The following is an 18,555-nucleotide window of genomic DNA, read 5'->3' on the forward strand; positions in this document are numbered from 1 at the left end:
GAACCGCCCCCACCTCTGACATTTCTCTTGCCTGGGGACAACCATAATTACAACCAGAGTTTTAGTACTGTGTAAACTCGGGACTGAATCATACAAAAATAGCATACTGTACTCGTAAACTTAGAAGATAAATAAAACAGAAAATAACTACATACATTTTACACGTTTATTGTACAAATTAAGATATATCTTACATACCCGTTTCCACCTCTGTCGTGATTTTTATTTTATTTTATTATTATTATTAGTTTATTTAGCAGACGCCTTTATCCAAGTCGACTTACAGAGACTAGGGTGTGTGAACTATGCATCAGCTGCAGAGTCACTTACAATTACATCTCACCCGAAAGACGGAGCACAAGGAGGTTAAGTGACTTGCTCAGGGTCACACAATGAGTCAGTGGCTGAGGTGGGATTTGAACTAGGGACCTCCTGGTTACAAGCCCTTTTTTTTAACCACTGGACCACACAGCCTCCTTCTTCTTTTTATTAAAATGTTTTTATTATTATTAATCGTCTGAATCTGTTACAAAGGGATAGCTGCTTGTATTTATACAGTTGGAAATAGTAGCACCTGCAATTCAGTTTCAAAGTGGCACAAAGCATGCAGCAGGTATTTTGAATGAATATATAATGTACAGAAGAACGCCAAGAGAAACAGCCCCCTCTTGTGTAGCATCTGTTAACTACCGGTATTCGACAGATCTGCTGCTTTGTAAACCTGTAAAACTGTGCCCTCTGTTGTAATTCTAGTAAAACAACACACTGTAAATAACAGAAAGCATAAATCCTTTGCCGTGTTTTGCAATTATGTTGAGTGGATTGGGGTCTGTTGCTCATATATTGAGTTAGCTTTTTTTCTGTCTGTGCTTGTTTGGAAAACAGGACAGACTTCCTCATTAATAATAATAATAATAATAATAATAATAATAATAATAATAATAATAATAATATATTTATTTTTATATAGCGCCTTTCATAGTGGACCAGCATCACAAAGCCCTTTACAGAGGTAGGCTGTGAACTGTGTATTCTATGCAGAGTCACTTACAATAGGACATTCATTTAACGTGTCATCTACAGGATGGAGCACAAGGAGTGACTTGCTCAGGGTCACATAGTGGCAGGGATGGGATTTGAACTACTCCACACTGCTGCCCGTATATATGGTCACAATGTAACAAATAACTATTAGACATGTTCTATTGACAATGGTACAATAACAGGATAATGGCCATTTAAACCTTAATAATATACAATTAGGTCTGGTTTCTGATATGCTTGTGCAGAAGAGCTAAACTGTGAAATTTGATTATGTATTTTTTTTTTTCATAGGATACATACTTGTGTTGATTCTGTAAATATTAAGCATTAATTTACGGCACTGCAGAAAATTCTGGCAATAATCCAAGCAGATTACCCCGCCCCTAAATATGCAACGTAACGTGATGTGACGTCGACACGTCACAGAAGGAAGTGTAACATTTTGATCAAAAGTTTTCAGAGATTCGTTAAAGTATTTTTTAAAGATATTACGAAATTAAACGTACAAGTTTAAATTTGAAGACATTTTCGCAGTGAAAGACAAGTAAAGGACAACCGAAAGGTAAGAATCTTAGTTTTTATATGAACGATAAATCATAAAACTATGTTGACATTCAGTTTTGGTTTACGTTGTACTATAGTACCAAAATGCTCAAATGATGTTCATTATTTATAGCTGCATATGACGTTTAGGTTGGAAATACACATTTTTTAACATATTAAAGTATGTACTATACGTTGTTTCTTATGTTATTTAGTACATTTTATTTTACTTTCATTTTGACGTTTTACTTTCGTTTCTGAAACGACTGCATTTACAATAACATACAAGGGTGTAGTTGTTATTTATTTATTTATTTATTTTTAACAACACCTTGTGCACTCACGCTTGTGTTAATGAGCGCTTAATCAAATGCCTGGATAATTTGTTTGGTAAATCTGTACACACAAAGATGCGTCTCCCATATTGTAGTTCACAGTGTGCAAGATAGTTTTATAAGGGCACAGAGGTATAGGGATTAGGTGTTGTGTGTATGGCAGGTATTTCCACCCTCTATTATTATATGTTGTATAGCAACCCTTGGTTTCAGCCTAATTTCTGCTTTGTGTATTAACCCATTGTAGTGCCTATCAATGCTATGTTTACTCCCTTGTATGCAGCAGTGTGGAGTAGTGGTTAGGGCTTTAGACTCTTGACCGGAGGGGTCGTGGGTTCAATCCCAGGCGGTGGACACTGCTGCTGTACCCTTGAGCAAGGTACTTTACCTAGATTACTCCAGTAAAAACCTAACTGTATAAATGGGTAATTGTATGTAAGAATAATGTGTAAAAAAAAAAAAAAAGTAATTGTATGTAAAAAATAATGTGATATCTTGTAAAATAAATAATAATAATTAATTACTTTGATTCCAATTTTTAAAACACTTGAATTATCTTGTGTCACTACAGGAATGTAGTGTAATTACATTTATTCAGTCTCCTGTCAGAAGCATGGCTTCACTTAGCCTCAGTGTGGGACAGAGATTTCTAATATACGCTAAATGAAGATCACGTTATGGAACAAATGCATGTACTGTATATAGTTAAAGCTATGCAGGCACCAGTGCCTATAACATTTTTTGTGTTTGCTGTCAAACATGGTTCAGATCTGTGTACTGTGCATATATTGTACACCCGTCTGTTCAACAAGGTGAACCTGTAAAAGTGTGATGGACCATGATGTATTTATACTACTCACCAGTGCATTTTAGTTTTGAATCCCAACTATTTCAGATTTTAGCAAGATGTCCAGAGGTCTCCTGATTTAGTTTTTTTTTATTTTTTCCCCAGAATGAGCATTAACTACATCTGCAAGGAGTACAGGAAGGTCTTGGAGACATGTCTCGAAAAAGGACATGCCGACATTATCTGCAGAGACGCCTCTCTGGGAGCTACTGCCAGGAAGTTTCTGATAGAGGCAGGGAATGAGCTGCATGGATACCTGGAGAACGTGTTTGAGATCATCACAGATTCCCTTTATCGAGAGCCTTGTCTGGAGACAGGGCTGGAAAAGCTCAGGAAAGCATTTGAAATCCTGGAGCTGGCATCGCTCAATCTTTACTTGAGCCCTTGGCGACAAGAATTCAAGATCATTAAGGTACTGGAAACTCAATAGCAATGTAACCCTCCTAAGATCTTGTCAGGTAATGTCTTCAGCACCACTTACTGGTCAGGTGACTTCTTTGCAGGTTATATAAACCTTGATGTAAATGTTAAATGTGTTGGTAACCATGACATTGACCTAATATGGCTGTCCTATTGAAGCCTGTAAGTTTCTGTTGTATAAAAGCATTCTGAGTAATTGTATTTGGCACTCAGCTGTATTCTTTGATTTTGTGTGTTGCCTGTGTTGTCCAAAATCACTGCCACACTGTTTTAACCTCCTGGCCATATCAATAATACAGGCCACATGCTTTGAAATGGTGTCTTTTATAGTTGGTACACAGCTGTATGCTATGATTCTCTCAATAAATATAGACTACAAGGTGGTATCTAGTGAGCATTAACCATTTCCCTGACACATATCTTTTTTTTCTTGTTCACAAACCATTCAATGTGATGACCATAGATTATGACCATAGGGATGGTTTGATTGATTGATTTTATTTATTATAATTTTCACAACTCCCTTTTTTAGTTGCCAGATACCTCCCTGTTTGCACTTGGAGGAAGAGAACCTCTGTGCCATATTTTGTCCACTATTAGCGAGCTCTGGGGCAGTGAGCTTAGAATCAGCCATGCCGCCTTAGTAGAATACACTAAGCTGGGAAATGAAGCAGGGGCTGATATTTGATATATTCAACAATAGTGATTTGCGTGTTGCTTTGCAAAAGGAGAACAAACTTGAAGCAGTTTGCATATGCAAATTGAGACCAGATTCTCTGATTTTCCAAGATTGAATATAGGGCCTGGTATTTATTTTGAAGACTATTGGTACAATATTCTATTCATCTCCACCCATACTTTAATCCAGTTGAGCCAAATTTACCTAGAATGTAAGCTTAGCATAAGAGTGTCATAGAAAAGGCAGCAGAAAATGTGTTTGATAGGATTCCATGCCTTTTAATTTCACTGCAAAGAAATCCAGTAAACATGACGAATCACTGTTTTTCTGACCCATGTAACTTTTTGTTTTGTTTTAGACTTACTCGGGTGTCTACATTCACTACCTGAAACCTGTCCTGTCTGATCACAATATTGTGGAACTCTTTCAGAAGATGGGCTATAGAAAAAAAGACAAGAATCAGCTGGAAATAGCCATATTGCCATCTTCTGATGACCTAATCAAACTGGCATGCGGTTTCTTCACAGCCCGGTCTGAGTGTGACCTCCTGTTAGAAGTGTTAAAGGGACTGAAGGGCTTCGATGCTTCTATTCAACATCTGATACCAGAGAGACTCACTATGAAAAGCCTTGATGAAGGTGTGGAAAACCTCAAGAAAAAGATCTTAGCCTTGAAGAAACAAGAGCAAAGAGACCCCTGGACAAAAGAAGCTGCAGAATCAGCAGAGCCTGCACTTGATCTTTATACTGATCCAAAGCAGAATGGAGGTGAACATCATCAGTCAAGGAGCACGGGTATACATACCAGCAGCATATCCGTTAATATAACTCCACTACAAAATGACTGTAGTGGATTTAATGCTACTTCAAGATCTGGCATTCAGTCACTTGAACAGACACCTACTCCAGGTACCTCTTATCCTCCTGGAGTTCATAAGACCAATCGGCAAGCCAGCCTGAACTCTGCTGCACACACTCCAGGAAAGGAGCACAGCTTACTTACTGAACACTCAAAGTCTGGAGCTAGTGTGAATGCAGCTGAGATGACAACAAGAAACACTAATGTGGGGATGCCTAGTAACTCTCCAGGGGCAGACCGACGTGAAGCAGAAATAGCGACCATTGGCAAGGAGAGAGACTGGCTGGAAGGGTTTGAGATCTGCGCATGTGTAACCAAAGATTTTGTTTATAAATGTAAGCCATGCAGAATGCTTCATAGCTGTAGTTGCAAGGTTATGGATAATTGCATAGATTGTGATCATGAGATTATAATGTACCATGAATGTGAAAACCGACGGGTGCATGACGGGTTAAATGTCTCTACAGAGGGGTGTCAAAAACCAGGTCACAACACCCAGTGTATTCACGATAAGGATGGTAGGAAGGTCATGCTCGAAAATGTGGAGGAGGTCCAGCAGCATGTTAAGCCATTGAACTGGCAAAAGCACAGTTGCATTTCTGCCACTACACTGTATTGCTATGCATGCATGAGTTGTTTTGAGGTACATTCGGTATCATGTCAAGAGTTACTAAACTGCAGTTTGCGTCATGAAGTAATACTTTTAAATAAGTGTGCATGTAGTACAGAGTTACATTCCAAAAGTGATGTTGTGTGTGACATCTATGATGTATGCTTCTGCTGCCGCCGTGCAATCTGCAAGTGGTTTTTTTACAAAAGCCCACTTAACTGTGTTTGTGGTAAACCATATACAAACAAAACTGAAAAAATTTGAAAGAATTTTCAACTCAAAAGGCCTGAATTCTGACCACTAGTAGGACAATAATCTTAATTCTGAGCAGGTCTTAATAGAGGGAGATCTTCAGATTTCCTTTATTTTATGTACAGTAACTACTTCACATTACTGAATTTAAGCAATAGTTTTAGCTATGCAATTAGGGGGGTGTTGTTGTACACTGAAGAACCTTTTGTTTTCAATTTTTATTTTAGATCTGGGGAAAAAAATCAGTGTTTATTAAAAATAAATCAATAAATAAATAAAACAGGTTGAAATCTGTGAAAATAATAATTTTCCAGGTAAATATTGGGGCTGATCTGGGAAGGTCGGAAAAGCAGCTCGCTTACTTCTATTGTTCGTGAAGGCTAACCATCCAAAGCTGAAATTTAACTTGTATTTTTTATTCATGTACTGCAAATATATCTACTGGATGTAATGTTATGGATTTTCTTGATGTAAATCCGTATTTTACATTCTTGAGGGGGATAGCTTTTGTAAAACCCATATATTTAGTTTACCAGGAACGTGTGCCTTTTTTTTTTATTATTATTTGAGAAATATAGCACAGTGGTAAACATAGTTTATATAGCTATCGCGACATGCTGTTATCGATTTAATTGACTGCATTATACTGTTTCTTGCTATTCGTACACTGGAGTGATGTAATAAAACTAGAAATAATGTTTAACATGTCTTGTGTAAAGCTGTGTTAGAAATCTGAGTACAATTTACAACATGTTTAAGTAGCAGTACAACAGGCTTCAGCTTCACTATTATGAAATAAATAAAAACCTACTGTACAGTTTAGATTAACAGTAATACATCTACATTTTTTGCTTTTGAGTCTTATTAGTTCAATTCTTCTGATTTACTCTACCCAGCAACGATGCCTGTTATAATTCAATACCGTTTGGTTTAAAGTTGGATCTTGGTAAAGAATGTATGAATGGAGTGAATGTTTTTATTGTATGTCATTTATGAGACTGGAAGTTAAGAATTAGGTTGAAATCTGAACACGACAAAGTCAGCTTTTGTTTAAAGAGGGTGGTATTAATACTGAGCTTTTTATTATATAGTTGGCCAGAATAAGATAACGTACTACATTTTTCTAAGGCTGTATGCGCTACTGTTTGTATAACTCCCAAGCGCTTGTTTTACCCTAATAATAATTAATTAGTTGAAAACTAATTTCATAATTTGTATTGTAAAGTAATTCTCATAGGGTAGCAAGACATTTTTGATGTATAATACAGAAAGATAGCAACTCAAGGTTCAATTAAACTGTCATTCACTCCAATGCATTAATTCTCTTACGGACTACAAACAGTACAATCTAACAATGCTGCTGCCTGCAACACAAAATCAAAAATGGCGTTTTCCTTACTCAAACATGTTTTGTAACAGTTAAGTGTATTTAGCAGATGATACAGCTGTAGAATACAGTAAATAGCATACTGTATGTACAGTACATATTGTTATACTTCCCCTTTTAACAGTACAGTATTTCACTGTAAGGGTCTTCAGCATAAAGGTAGCTTCTTCTTGCAAACACAGATAAGAATTTACTGTACAGTCATTTTGTCTAAAAATTGCTTTATTTACAAGACCCAAAGTAAATATACAAAAATATACTTTTAGCAGTATCTGATTTAATACAGTACATGCATATTGTATTTGCTACTTTCTGTTTCAAAGTTACATTTATTATGACACTGTAAGCAATACTATAGCAATCTCAATAAAGTTGGTTCTTGGAATGTATCACACTGATTTTGCGTTTTTATGGTAACCCTTTACAGTAGACTTCTTTCTGAGGTTTTGAAAATGTAAGTTTGTTGGGGTGTCCAGTAACATCACAAAATTCCTTTGCCCCAGGTTTTATATTTCACAGAACACAATTAAATCAAATCTACTGAAATGATGAGGAATACAAAAAAAAGCTACTGTAGGTTCTATATTCCAAAATGTTTCAAACGTCTGCAAGAGGGATGTAAATACACACAAAGAAGGTAAAAACATTGTACAAGTATCTGTTTGGTGTCTCTGATCAGATCTAGATTTCTAGCTTTTTTTTTTTTTTCATGCCCATAAGAAGCTGGAATGCAGTGGGACTGGTAAACTACAGTGTACCAGTCTCCTCTTCCTGTTTGGAAACCCAATGTGCTCACACAAATACTGAAAGACAGAAGCATACTGAACACTGATGTAAGCCATATCTTCTTAGTTTTGTTTGGCTATATAAAAAGGTGGACTGGCAGACGATTTACATGCAATGCGGGAGTCTGTTTATTCCCAGCCAAGCTCAAAGCCATGTAAAGGCAGATTTAGAGAACACATGTTAACTCAACTTTGGAGCCCCATATTTACTTGTGAAATCAGTATGAAATTCTTTGTAATATTGAACTAGGAATATCCTAGAATTAACGTCACAATATAAATCAATGCACAGAAGTTTTTTGATACTGGTACCAATAATGTTTAAACCTCCACTGACACATTCTAGGTTCAACAAGCAAAAGAATCAACAGTGTCCCCAAATCTGTTCTGAGAAGGGATAATTGTATTATTTAAACCACGTAGAGGATCACATGCTGCTACTACGACTGCCACCTGCCAGAGGGTCGTTTCCTGGGATCAGACCTTGATGCGTTTTGATTGGATCTCGGAGCCCCCCGCAGCTCGCTTGTTCCGATGGTGAGGGAAGGTAGGCATCAGTTCTGGTTCACAGGCTTTGGGAGAAGTTACAAGGGTTAATAAAACACAACTCCACTGTACTACAAGTAGACCAATTCCCTACAGTACTTAGAAATTATCATTGCAAAAGATTCAAAATAGATATTTAAAATTTCCATCCAATTAATTTGTCCCTACTATAGTTGAGCTTTTCACTTAATCACAAAGCATAACTTGTCAATGTAGTTATTTTTAATTACCCAAATGTAGCTTTAGTTGTAGGGTAATAAATCAACTGCTTGAAACCGTCATTCAGTGAGACAGATATGTATGCTTCTAATATACAGGTAAGTCTCTGTAAGTCGCCTTGGATAAAGGCGTCTGCTAAATAAACAAATAATAATAATAAATAAACAAATAAATGATAGATTCAGACTTAAAGCTCAGCAATTTTTTAAAATAACATTCATAGATGCAGTTCTTTGTTTTCCAGACGTTCTTCTTGCCATAACAGTAGAGGCACAATTTTGTGCATATACCAGAGACATTTTCAGAGATGATAAAATAGTTAAATAACAATTTTAAAAGTTAAAAAGTTAACAAGCCACTACTCGGAACAATTATTTATAGGCTCCTTCCAACTTAGTTTCATGTGTGGGGGGTTGGTGCCAGTTTCATACTCTTACAGTCTTCTCAGAAAATGCGTTCAGTTTGTTGGATTATTATTATTATTATTATTTTTTACTATAAGCTTTCTTTTGTGCACCGTAGGACACAAGTATATGGGACAGGTTGAGACACAAAGTATTGTACAATTTAAAATGATAAAAAAAGTGACAGAAAAAATCTTGTCAAAGTGAAAACAATTAGGGACTTGTGAGAATGCTGTTATACATGAGAGATGGAAGCCTTGGACATTAACTTTCTACAGTGAGTTTTAGTAAAATATCCCTTGAATCATTATGGGCACATATTACTTACGCAGGGGTTTTTCTTTGAAGTAGGAACTCTCTAAACAGTCCTCTGCAGTGGCCCTGAAATGTAAATGTAATTTACATATACGTTTGAAAGATAAACAATCAGTGACAGGACTGTTGCATCTCCTGCAACTAAACATTACCTTCATCCCTACTCTCAAATAGGGATCAACAAAGATACGTCATTTACATCGCTACACAAATTTTCTATTATTATTATTATTATTTATTTCTTAGCAGACGCCCTTATCCAGGGCGACTTACAATTGTTACAAGATATCACGTTATTTTTTACATACAATTACTCATTTATACAGTTGGCTTTTTACTGGAGCAATCTAGGTAAAGTACCTTGGTCAAGGGTACAGCAGCAGTGTCCCCCACCTGGGATCGAACCCACGACCCTCCGGTCAAGAGTCCAGAGCCCTAACCACTACTCCATACTGCTGCCCTATTAATTAAATTATATTTAGATATACAAAAATGAATATGGTAATTAATTCATTAGTCAAGTTATTTGTAGCTCTCTGGCATCTATTTCAATCAGTCTGACTGCAACATCAGACTGCAGCACCCTTTAGAATGCCAATTTAGTGGCCTCATCTTTTCTATGACAGAAATGCTGCCTTTTGACTAACAAATCGCTAATAAGATGGAGAAAGGCAACAGGTGCATGCAGGCATTGCAAGACTACAAGACTCTCACAGGCACTGCAAAATCTAAAAGATTATAACACTTTAGGGATGTACAGTAAAACTGACAGCTCAGCTTAGTTTTAAAACCAGCAACTGCTAAATGCTAATATACTCTATGGAACACAAAACAATCCTCCCTCAGATATAGAAAAAAGTTACATCATTCTGCTAGAATACAGGCTAGATTTACCTCCGCTTGGGGTTGTACATAAAGAGGAAATTGAGCAGTCGGAGTCCTGCCTCGGATAGCCATGTGAACTTGTTTTTGAGGTTGTTGTAGGGTTGTTTCCTTAGTGAGTACTGACCAGCCAGTGGGAGCTTAGAGAAACCCTGGATAGAAGCAAGCACAGCATAACAAAAAAGATTGAAAGTCATATTCCCAAAACATTTCCCTTTTTAAATATTTTGTAAAAATTCAAATCAAACTAGATAATAAAGAATTCTCATTACCGGCCATATGTTCTCATTGGGTGCCCCCAGCAACTGAATTATTAGGTCAATCTGCTGAATCTCTGAACCTCCAGGAAGCAAAGGCTTATGGGCCAGTAATTCAGCCAGGATGCATCCCACTGCCCTGCAAAAGGTTAAAATATTACAAAAATACGGGGGATGTTACCAAAGACTCCGATTCCAAACACATTTTTAGTACTAGTATTGCTGAAACAGAAAACACAAACATTTTTATACATAAAGCATTCTTACCACATATCTATAGCGGTGGTTTGTGTTTTTGTTCCCAACAGAAGTTCAGGGGCTCTGTACCTATAGAGAGAAAGAAAAAAAAAATGTATATAAATGAAAGTTACTTCATGTACTTTTCTCAATAGGAACATGACTGTACATATTCAGTTATATAAGACTAGGAAAACTAGGTAACCGGCTCCTAAATAATTTCAACATACACATGCACCTCCACTGCATTCCCATGGCACAGGAATTTTAAACAAATCTATTGAAAAGTTCTAGCGCTTCCTTTTGAAAGAGATGACCTGATATCTATCTTCAGGCCCCATAAACAAAGGTGCCTCAAAATGACTCTGTATGTTTCTCACGTTTAACCCAACACCAAGTAAATACTTCTTAGGGAAATATAATAATGATAAATTACTGATTTAACTTAAGGAACGCCCAATGGCAAGACTGTAAGTCGCCCTGGATAAGGGTGTCTGCTAAGAAATAAATAATAATAATAATAATTTTTGGTTTCATTTGTGGCTGCAAAGTGTTACATGTTATTAAAAACTAAGCATGGGAGAGGAACAGATTTAATTTATATTAAATAAGCGCTGGAAGTCGGAATCCATTTCAAATATTGTATATCCATATTACAAAACTCCAGATTGGCACCAAGTATGTGTGTTTATTTACCCAGGTTATTGACATGGAGACAGAGGCCTTCTTTCCAAGGGAAACCTGCCAACCTGAATGTGACACCCAGTAAAACTGAACAGCAGGGATGACATTCTTTCATGGCTTCTCTAGCTTGCTAATCATGAATCATTCTTCCAACACACCCAAAAAATGTCATGACGGGAACTGAGTGTGACCTGCCCTCTTATCCAAAAAGATGAACTTACCACAATGTAACCACCTTCGGGGTCATCGGTTTCAGAGGCACACCGTAGGCTCTGGCCAGTCCGAAATCAGCTGAGCACAAGAAAACAAAACCATCAAAGGAAAGAAAATAAAAAATTAACTGGGCAAGAGAATAGGCTGGCATAGGGGAAAAAAAGTGGTTAAAAAGTTAGAAGTTTACTGATTGAAAATGTATGACCAATTTATTTCTGGTTTGTGGTTTAAAGCAATAGTCAGCTTGCATCACAGTTGAATTACCTTCATCCCCCACCAGAGGGAGCTTAAAGACAGTGAAGCAATGTACTATATGAAAAACCAACAACCTTTACCCGAAGTTAGAATGATCATATCACATAAAATGCTTTCTTTGTTACTAGTTCAATTATATAAGTATGGCAGAGCATTATACTGGTCATTTACAAAGCTACAAAGGCAGGTTAACTAAACAGCACATATAAGGTTCATCGTAAGTAGAACTAAATAAAATCAGTAATGTGGTGTCAGGTATTTGTGCTGTGTAACTACAGTAGTTGTAGTCATTCCTCTAAAAAAATAAAATGCACCTCACCGATCTTTACACAGCCTTTGTCAGTCATTAGCAAGTTGGACACTTTAAGATCCCTGAGGATGAAACACAATTTGACATCATGACCAAAAATGAAACATCACAAATATATACTCCCCTGCCAAGGAAAGAAATGACCCTGCATGGCCTGGAAGGCATCTTTGGCAGACACCCATTACGTGGTACTGTATACCTTTTTCTACAACATATTACATCTCATTGCATTTGTACTGAAGTGATTGCCTGTGGTTTTAAGGCTTATGAAGTCAAGCAGCTCCAGCAAAGCCTTCTGCCACCCCCTGAACCACACTCACCTGTGCACAATGAAGTTTTCATGCAAGTAATGGAGTCCCTTTAAAAGTTGTAGAATGATACACTTCACCTAAAAAGATAAATACCAAAAGTTCTAACCAAAGTATTCTTTAGCACAGACTCGCATCTCATAACCAGTACTGTACTTTCCCCTGCAATATAATTAATATAATGTAATATAACTATTATTATTCACTACCCTGAAAGACTATTAGAAATAGAAAACAAAAAAAAATCAACAGCAAATTAATAGGGGACTTGTGATAGTGTAGTTAGTGTAGTGGTTCTGGGCCTAAGATATACAGTCAGTAAGTTGTCAATTTTAATGCAGTAGTAGTATTTACCTGAGCCTCTGAGAATGGTGACTGCATATTTTCTAAAAGGCTGGCAAGGTCTTGTTCACAGTATCCCATCACCAGAAAAATACTAAATAAAAAACAAAACAAAAAGTACAGCTGCTTTTTAAAGTGGACAGGGGTGTGGATTACCTGCAGATAACCTCTTGGTTTTACAGATCCAAATTAACACTAACCTTGGACTGCCTAATTTACTAAGGTACTGCCAATCAGAGCGGAAACAGCAGTGAAAGTGCAAGAGTTGTGGTTTTGCTCACTGCAACCCTATCTCGCTTTTGGTTCACATAAGTTATGACTGATTCACTCAACGTTCAAACCTGAATTTACTATTCAGTGAAACATTTCCTTTACTTCTGGGACCAGATCTCATTTACCAATGGCATCAAATGCTAGGTACCAACTCACATACATCTGTAACGAAATGACAGACAGTTCCAGGTCACATCCTTGTTTCTAATTGTAGCGCTATCATTTCATAGTCTTGCTGGTGATCAATATGCTGTGACACAGTTCTGTTATGTGAGAACAAGGTCCAGCTGAGGATCCTTTTAGCTAGGCATCTCTTCACAGCACCAACCCAGCACATTCCCGTGTCCGAATTTGTGCCAGCTCATAGAATTACACCATGCGTTATTAGTTTCAGTCTTCAGTGTGAATACTTTAGCTGACAAGGAGACTGGGCATGTCTGCTGGTAATTAATTAGTTCACAAATCATGTACTGAGTCAAAGATTGAAGAGTGAAACCCAGGGTAAATCTTCCTTTGTTAATGTAGGGTGTATCTATTGAAATTATTTTCCAGACTGGATTACAGTCTTGCTGCCAACATAGAGGTTTTTTTTTTTAACTTCAGGAAAAGCAGTATGAACGTGGTGTGTATGCATAGCATTTTGCAAATACATGGAAAACAAAACCCAGTCCAAACTGGATATGTTAGACGTGTGGGATACTGGAGGAGTAATGACAATCGGCAGTGGAGTTTAGTGTTCTATAACAGAGCTGGTTGTGTAACCCTTCAGGTCTGCAATGACCTTTGCAATCTGACAAGGCGGCTTTTAATATAAAAATAACCAGCACCACAGCAGAAATGTAAACACAGAAGAACGCCTATTAAAGCACTCAAAAAGGAAATCATAATTTATAAGCATGTTGAAATGCCTCATTACAAAAGATAGGTCTACTGCAAACACAATGTTCCACGGTATGCACATGTACAAATGTAAATGTAATGGCTGTGTTCCTCTATATATATTCAAAGACTATGACATGCTCTAAAATTAAAGAATGCAGTAAGCAACAGCAACCAATTGGATAAGCAGCTCTCTAGTAACAGGTAGAGCTCTAACCTTTGCTCTATGTAGGTAGGTAGCAGAGAATAATACATGATAAAAGTACTTGTGAAACCATCATTATTTGTTATACTCCATATCTTACCTTTCCAGGTGATTTCCTACTACCACCTCCTTCAGCTCCACAATATTGGGGTGCCTCAATTTGAGCAGCAGGTTTATCTCTCTGAGACTGCTGATGGGGATTCCTAAAGAGAAGCAGGATATAGAAAATTAAACTTCCCTGAAGGGATTGGTCATGTATAAGGTATGTGTACAGTTACATTGTTAAATGTTTCGAATATTTCCTAAAGATTTAGTAGCTTCAAATGAAATGTTCATAGTAATCCGTCATCTTGTGCACAGCTACTGCGTATTGCCAGTACCTCGATGGCGCTTTCTCTTACATACAGACACGTTGGCTGGTCTAGCTCTGTCCTCAACGCCTTAACAAGACTCGGAATAATTGCAAACATCATGAAAAGGTAAGGTGACAGTAAAACATATATGAAAACATGAGTCTTTAACAATTGTCAAGATTGGGACTGGGAGGACACGGGCTATCACTGCTATTAGATTGGGTGGCTTAAACAAGGCTTCCTGTAGGTTGGAGGCTGAGTGATCATACTGACAAGAAGATGGGGGGAAAAAGGGGGGATTTATATAGACAGTAGATGATGATTGGAGGATCAGTCCTCTTTCAGATAATTAGCCAGAACTTAAAATCAAAGGAAATTTAAAATCTAATCTACCTCTGTAAATATAACAATGCAGAGACTTACCATCTTTCTCCTTGTCCATTCGCACTTTCTTTAGGGCAACAATCTCATCGCTTTTTGTGTCCCGTGCTCGATCTACAAGTTTAGAGCACAATTTATAAATAGGCATTGTAACTGATAAACATCCAAACTTTGACATACATTGAAGAAAGAACAATTGACATATTAACATACTGCTGAGGCTCCCCGGATTTCATTTACAAACAAAATTAAAAGCCACGTGACTACCAACAATGGGTAGAGCACATGCAGGCATACAAGGTGTACAAAAGTCAAAACAAAATAGACAAAAACATTCTCATTTCAGAACTGTTCAATAAATGTAAATAGAATATTGGTAGTAGTTGAAGGCATGTTGAGCCAAAATAAATAATATCCCCTTCTGCAGCTGTAAATGACAGTAATTTCAGCATCATGAAAATGTATATCACCATGTCCTATATCCACTGTCTGTCTTGCAGATAACTGCAAGTCACTATAATGACAGTTTGCATTTCTATATTTTTGATGACAGAATCCTAACATCCAACCTCTGTTCATTCTATATGCCACAGTCAAATCACAGAAGAGGAAGAAGAAACAAATCTGAACTTACAGACGATTCCATAGGTCCCTTCTCCGATTCGGTTTAGCTTCTCAAACTCCTTTACACTCCTGCAGTTCCCAAGCTAGAAAACAAGTACTGAAATGTTACATGAATCGCTTTAATTGGACAGTGTACTAACTGGGCGGGCTAAAGGCATTTAGGTCAACAGTTACCTACAGTTGTATTTGAATCACTTCAATCTAGTAGCTCACCATTATCAAATATAAACGTTTACCATAGTAAAAGCATGGCAAAGCATTGGTAAGCACGGTAAAGACCAGTGGGGTATGGTAAAGTATATTGATACTCAATATAACCGTCAGAAAAATACCATAGTAAACTTGAGAGCAGTGGCTGTGAAGAAAGGAAGAAATTATAGCTTAGTATATGAAATATCTCCTGTGAATTTCGTACTAGGAATGATACCTGATGATACAGCAGTTTACTGCAATTCCCACAGCTTCTAAAAGGCACGAAAAACTCTTCTTGAATTACGTTGATAAACATAGAGATGTCGATAAGAAAGACAAAGGAGTTAACCGTGTTTATTTACACTGGAAGGGGTGGCTGCATTGTTAGCAGGACAAGTTTACGCTAAAATACGATACCTGTTGTTTGCTTTTCTTTAGCCTAGTCTGCTTCATTATAAATGTATATATTACTACCTGCAGAAGGGGTATGAATTATTTATGTATGCTCTTTTTTAACTGAGGAAAGAAAGTTTATTATTATTATTATTATTATTATTATTATTTTACATTTGTTTTCAACGTTCTACAATATGTTTAAATAGAACATGTTTGTTGTGTTTTAACTGAAATGAGTGCTTACCCGATCCTTCTCGGGGACTGTAAATATCTGTTCGTTTTTTATAGATCTTAGTCTGATCGGGTGTTGTTGCTCCTTTTCAGTGAACTCCGACATGATCGACCCGGTTCGCTCCGTCCAGACCTTATTTGTTCTTCACATGCCAAAGACAACAACAACACAAAAACATAGAAACTGCAAAACTCACCCACACATGCTACCATATACTGTATGCATGTATAGGCTGGTTTGTGTTTTCCTGACACAACATGCTAATTAAATAAACAGGAAGCCTTTAGAAAAACGGATTGGATGGACAACGAGTAACTTCCCCCGAGTTTCTTTCCAACTCGCTCTCTGACCTTCTAAGCATTCAATCCAATAATACAACATTTGCAGTGAAGTAAAACACAAACCGCAAACAAGATCCAGCCGAATTAATCTATTGCTTAATTGTGTAAAACAAAAAGGTTCACATAACTGGTGGTCCCTTGTATATCTTTATCAATGATGGAAGAATAAAATGGATAACTTCCCACTTGGCACGTCATGACCTGTCCAGAGTTTCAGACTATAATTAAGGAGGATATAATCTGTCTAATCTGTCCTTGTCTACGTCTGTTTGTCTGCGTAGATATTCTATACACACAAATATAGACGTGGTCAGGTTAGACAGATTATAATAATCCAGTATTATTACCGTTAGTTTTCAATTTATTATTGGGACTGTCGCTGGCGAGGAGGCACGGGGTCAGGGACCAGTGCTAAGGATTTGGGTTGCGCGCTTTTCGATGAATCCAGGAGATCCTCGGTGGATGGCGGTGTGATGATGATTTTAGGGACTGTCAGTGCCCCCGGTTTGGAGAGATCGTCGGTTTTCTCTGGAGAGTTTTCCGATATCGCCTCGGGTGCTCAATTAAAAAGAAAATAAGTCAGTATTATTAAAACTCTAGTGCCCCACAATAATGCTCGATATTACACAACAATATTATTAATCTGTGAATGTTATTATTCAGGCACACAAACCCCTCCCTTGATAAGACATACTTTAACATAACTGTGGCATTATCTGCATGCACCATCAAACTATACAGATTGAATCGGGCCTTTTTGGATAAACTGCATAATGTGCCATACGCCGTTGGCGAGTTTATATGTACATCTTTTATAAACTATGTATCTGGCATAACTTTCTGTTTTAGTTGATATGCTAAAAAGTAACACTATTTTAACTTTTGCATTAAGCTGTCGTATACACAAGGCCGTGCCTAAAACGATATGCAAACAGCTCGTTGTTTAATAGTGGTGCAGTTTGCTTTCTAGGGATTAGCTGCATTTAAAGTAATTCCGAATAACAAAGGACTACATCAGTCCAAGCAATGCACACACACACACACAAAAACAACAACATGACATTGCATTTCTGAAAATAATAATAATAATATGCGACCAGCTATATTTTTAATTATTAATAGCTAAATAAAATATGCCTTTCTTTAACAATAGATCCATTGGTCGTTAGAAGCACTAGTCCCACAGAATCATTGACGATACCATTTAAAATACCTTTCACTATTTCTTTATCTATTTTAAAACGTTGTTTTAATTGCTATTGTAAATACCTGCATTAAGCTATAACTTTCTGACTTGTTAGCAAGCACTATAGGATTCCCTGGATCCAAGAACTGAAACGGATCTTACTTAAATTGCTAGGACAATAAGACCTAACAGTACAAAATACCTGTTAGTTTTAAATATGAAGTAATCTATATGAATTATTTAAACGCTTACCTGCATGTTCTGATTGCTTGCACGGAATAGACCCCATTAATACTTAGTAATCTTAAATACTTAGGCAGGTCTACAAATGACCACCTGGTGGCATTGTGACAGTAGCTATAGATACAGTAAACCCACAGTGTTGCCCGAAATGCATACATGTAGCGAGAGACTGCAGTTATTTGCATACTTGCTAATTACATACTTACTTGTCACTAACTTTTTTTATGACATTGATTTGCACACATTGGCTACATCATGTACATCCGGTATGTAAATGAAAGCCTGTTAAATTGTACAGCTATGGGGAATATAGCACAACATGTATTTTGTAGATTTAATGTGTAAGGAATTTGGTAATTATTCGCAAATTTCTGGATTGGTTCTCCTGTCTAATTCTGTCCACATACAGAAATAAACTGATGTCAGTAAGACAATTAGTAACCTGCAGTGTGCATGTGACTTAATTTGGACTTTTAGCCGAGCTATGCTTCGTCATATGTATACATATATAAATACAA

At 37.0% G+C, this 18,555-nt stretch overlaps 2 protein-coding genes across 5 annotated transcripts in view; one reads left to right on the forward strand and one right to left on the reverse strand.

Annotated features, from left to right (window-relative positions):
• Nucleotides 1-1,450: 1,450 nt before the first annotated feature.
• spata2l (spermatogenesis associated 2-like) lies at nucleotides 1,451-6,291 on the forward strand. Of its 3 annotated transcripts, none has more exons than XM_058993672.1 (4): nucleotides 1,451-1,606; nucleotides 2,206-2,301; nucleotides 2,875-3,181; nucleotides 4,227-6,291. In XM_058993672.1, the coding sequence occupies exons 3-4, from the start codon at nucleotides 2,876-2,878 to the stop codon at nucleotides 5,598-5,600; spliced, it is 1,680 nt and encodes a 559-aa protein (XP_058849655.1). In that variant the 5' UTR covers nucleotides 1,451-1,606; nucleotides 2,206-2,301; nucleotide 2,875; the 3' UTR covers nucleotides 5,601-6,291. The 3 variants fall into 3 exon arrangements, with proteins under 3 accessions (XP_058849655.1, XP_058849656.1, XP_033897627.2); XM_058993673.1 differs by having other exon boundaries at nucleotides 2,209-2,301; XM_034041736.3 differs by lacking the exon at nucleotides 2,206-2,301.
• An 888-nt stretch (nucleotides 6,292-7,179) lies between these two features.
• LOC117425075 (cyclin-dependent kinase 10-like) overlaps nucleotides 7,180-18,555 on the reverse strand; it is a 44,047-nt gene continuing 32,671 nt past the window's right edge. The window contains exons 1-15 of one of the 2 annotated variants that reach the window (XM_058993676.1): nucleotides 18,047-18,390; nucleotides 16,956-17,166; nucleotides 16,280-16,409; nucleotides 15,458-15,530; nucleotides 14,866-14,937; nucleotides 14,190-14,292; nucleotides 12,745-12,826; nucleotides 12,403-12,470; nucleotides 12,092-12,144; nucleotides 11,526-11,595; nucleotides 10,651-10,710; nucleotides 10,399-10,522; nucleotides 10,139-10,278; nucleotides 9,258-9,310; nucleotides 7,180-8,332 (exon numbers count right to left, since the gene is read on the reverse strand). In XM_058993676.1, coding sequence (XP_058849659.1) covers nucleotides 8,238-8,332; nucleotides 9,258-9,310; nucleotides 10,139-10,278; nucleotides 10,399-10,522; nucleotides 10,651-10,710; nucleotides 11,526-11,595; nucleotides 12,092-12,144; nucleotides 12,403-12,470; nucleotides 12,745-12,826; nucleotides 14,190-14,292; nucleotides 14,866-14,937; nucleotides 15,458-15,530; nucleotides 16,280-16,372 — 1,086 coding nt within the window. In that variant the 5' untranslated portion in view covers nucleotides 16,373-16,409; nucleotides 16,956-17,166; nucleotides 18,047-18,390 and the 3' untranslated portion in view covers nucleotides 7,180-8,237. Of the gene's footprint in view, nucleotides 8,333-9,257; nucleotides 9,311-10,138; nucleotides 10,279-10,398; nucleotides 10,523-10,650; nucleotides 10,711-11,525; nucleotides 11,596-12,091; nucleotides 12,145-12,402; nucleotides 12,471-12,744; nucleotides 12,827-14,189; nucleotides 14,293-14,865; nucleotides 14,938-15,457; nucleotides 15,531-16,279; nucleotides 16,410-16,955; nucleotides 17,167-18,046; nucleotides 18,391-18,555 lie in introns of those variants that run through there. The other variant, XM_058993677.1, reaches the window with a different exon arrangement.

The sequence above is a fragment of the Acipenser ruthenus genome, chromosome 20, assembly GCF_902713425.1.
Source record: "Acipenser ruthenus chromosome 20, fAciRut3.2 maternal haplotype, whole genome shotgun sequence".
NCBI lineage: Eukaryota > Metazoa > Chordata > Actinopteri > Acipenseriformes > Acipenseridae > Acipenser > Acipenser ruthenus.

What these genes read in the sequence shown, in the direction of transcription:
- spata2l (XM_058993672.1), top strand. Translation starts at nt 2,876, where the DNA reads ATGAGCATTAACTACATCTGCAAGGAGTACAGGAAGGTCTTGGAGACA. An exon ending in AAGAATTCAAGATCATTAAG is followed by an intron (nt 3,182 to 4,226) that starts GTACTGGAAACT and finishes GTTTTGTTTTAG; the next exon opens with ACTTACTCGGGTGTCTACAT.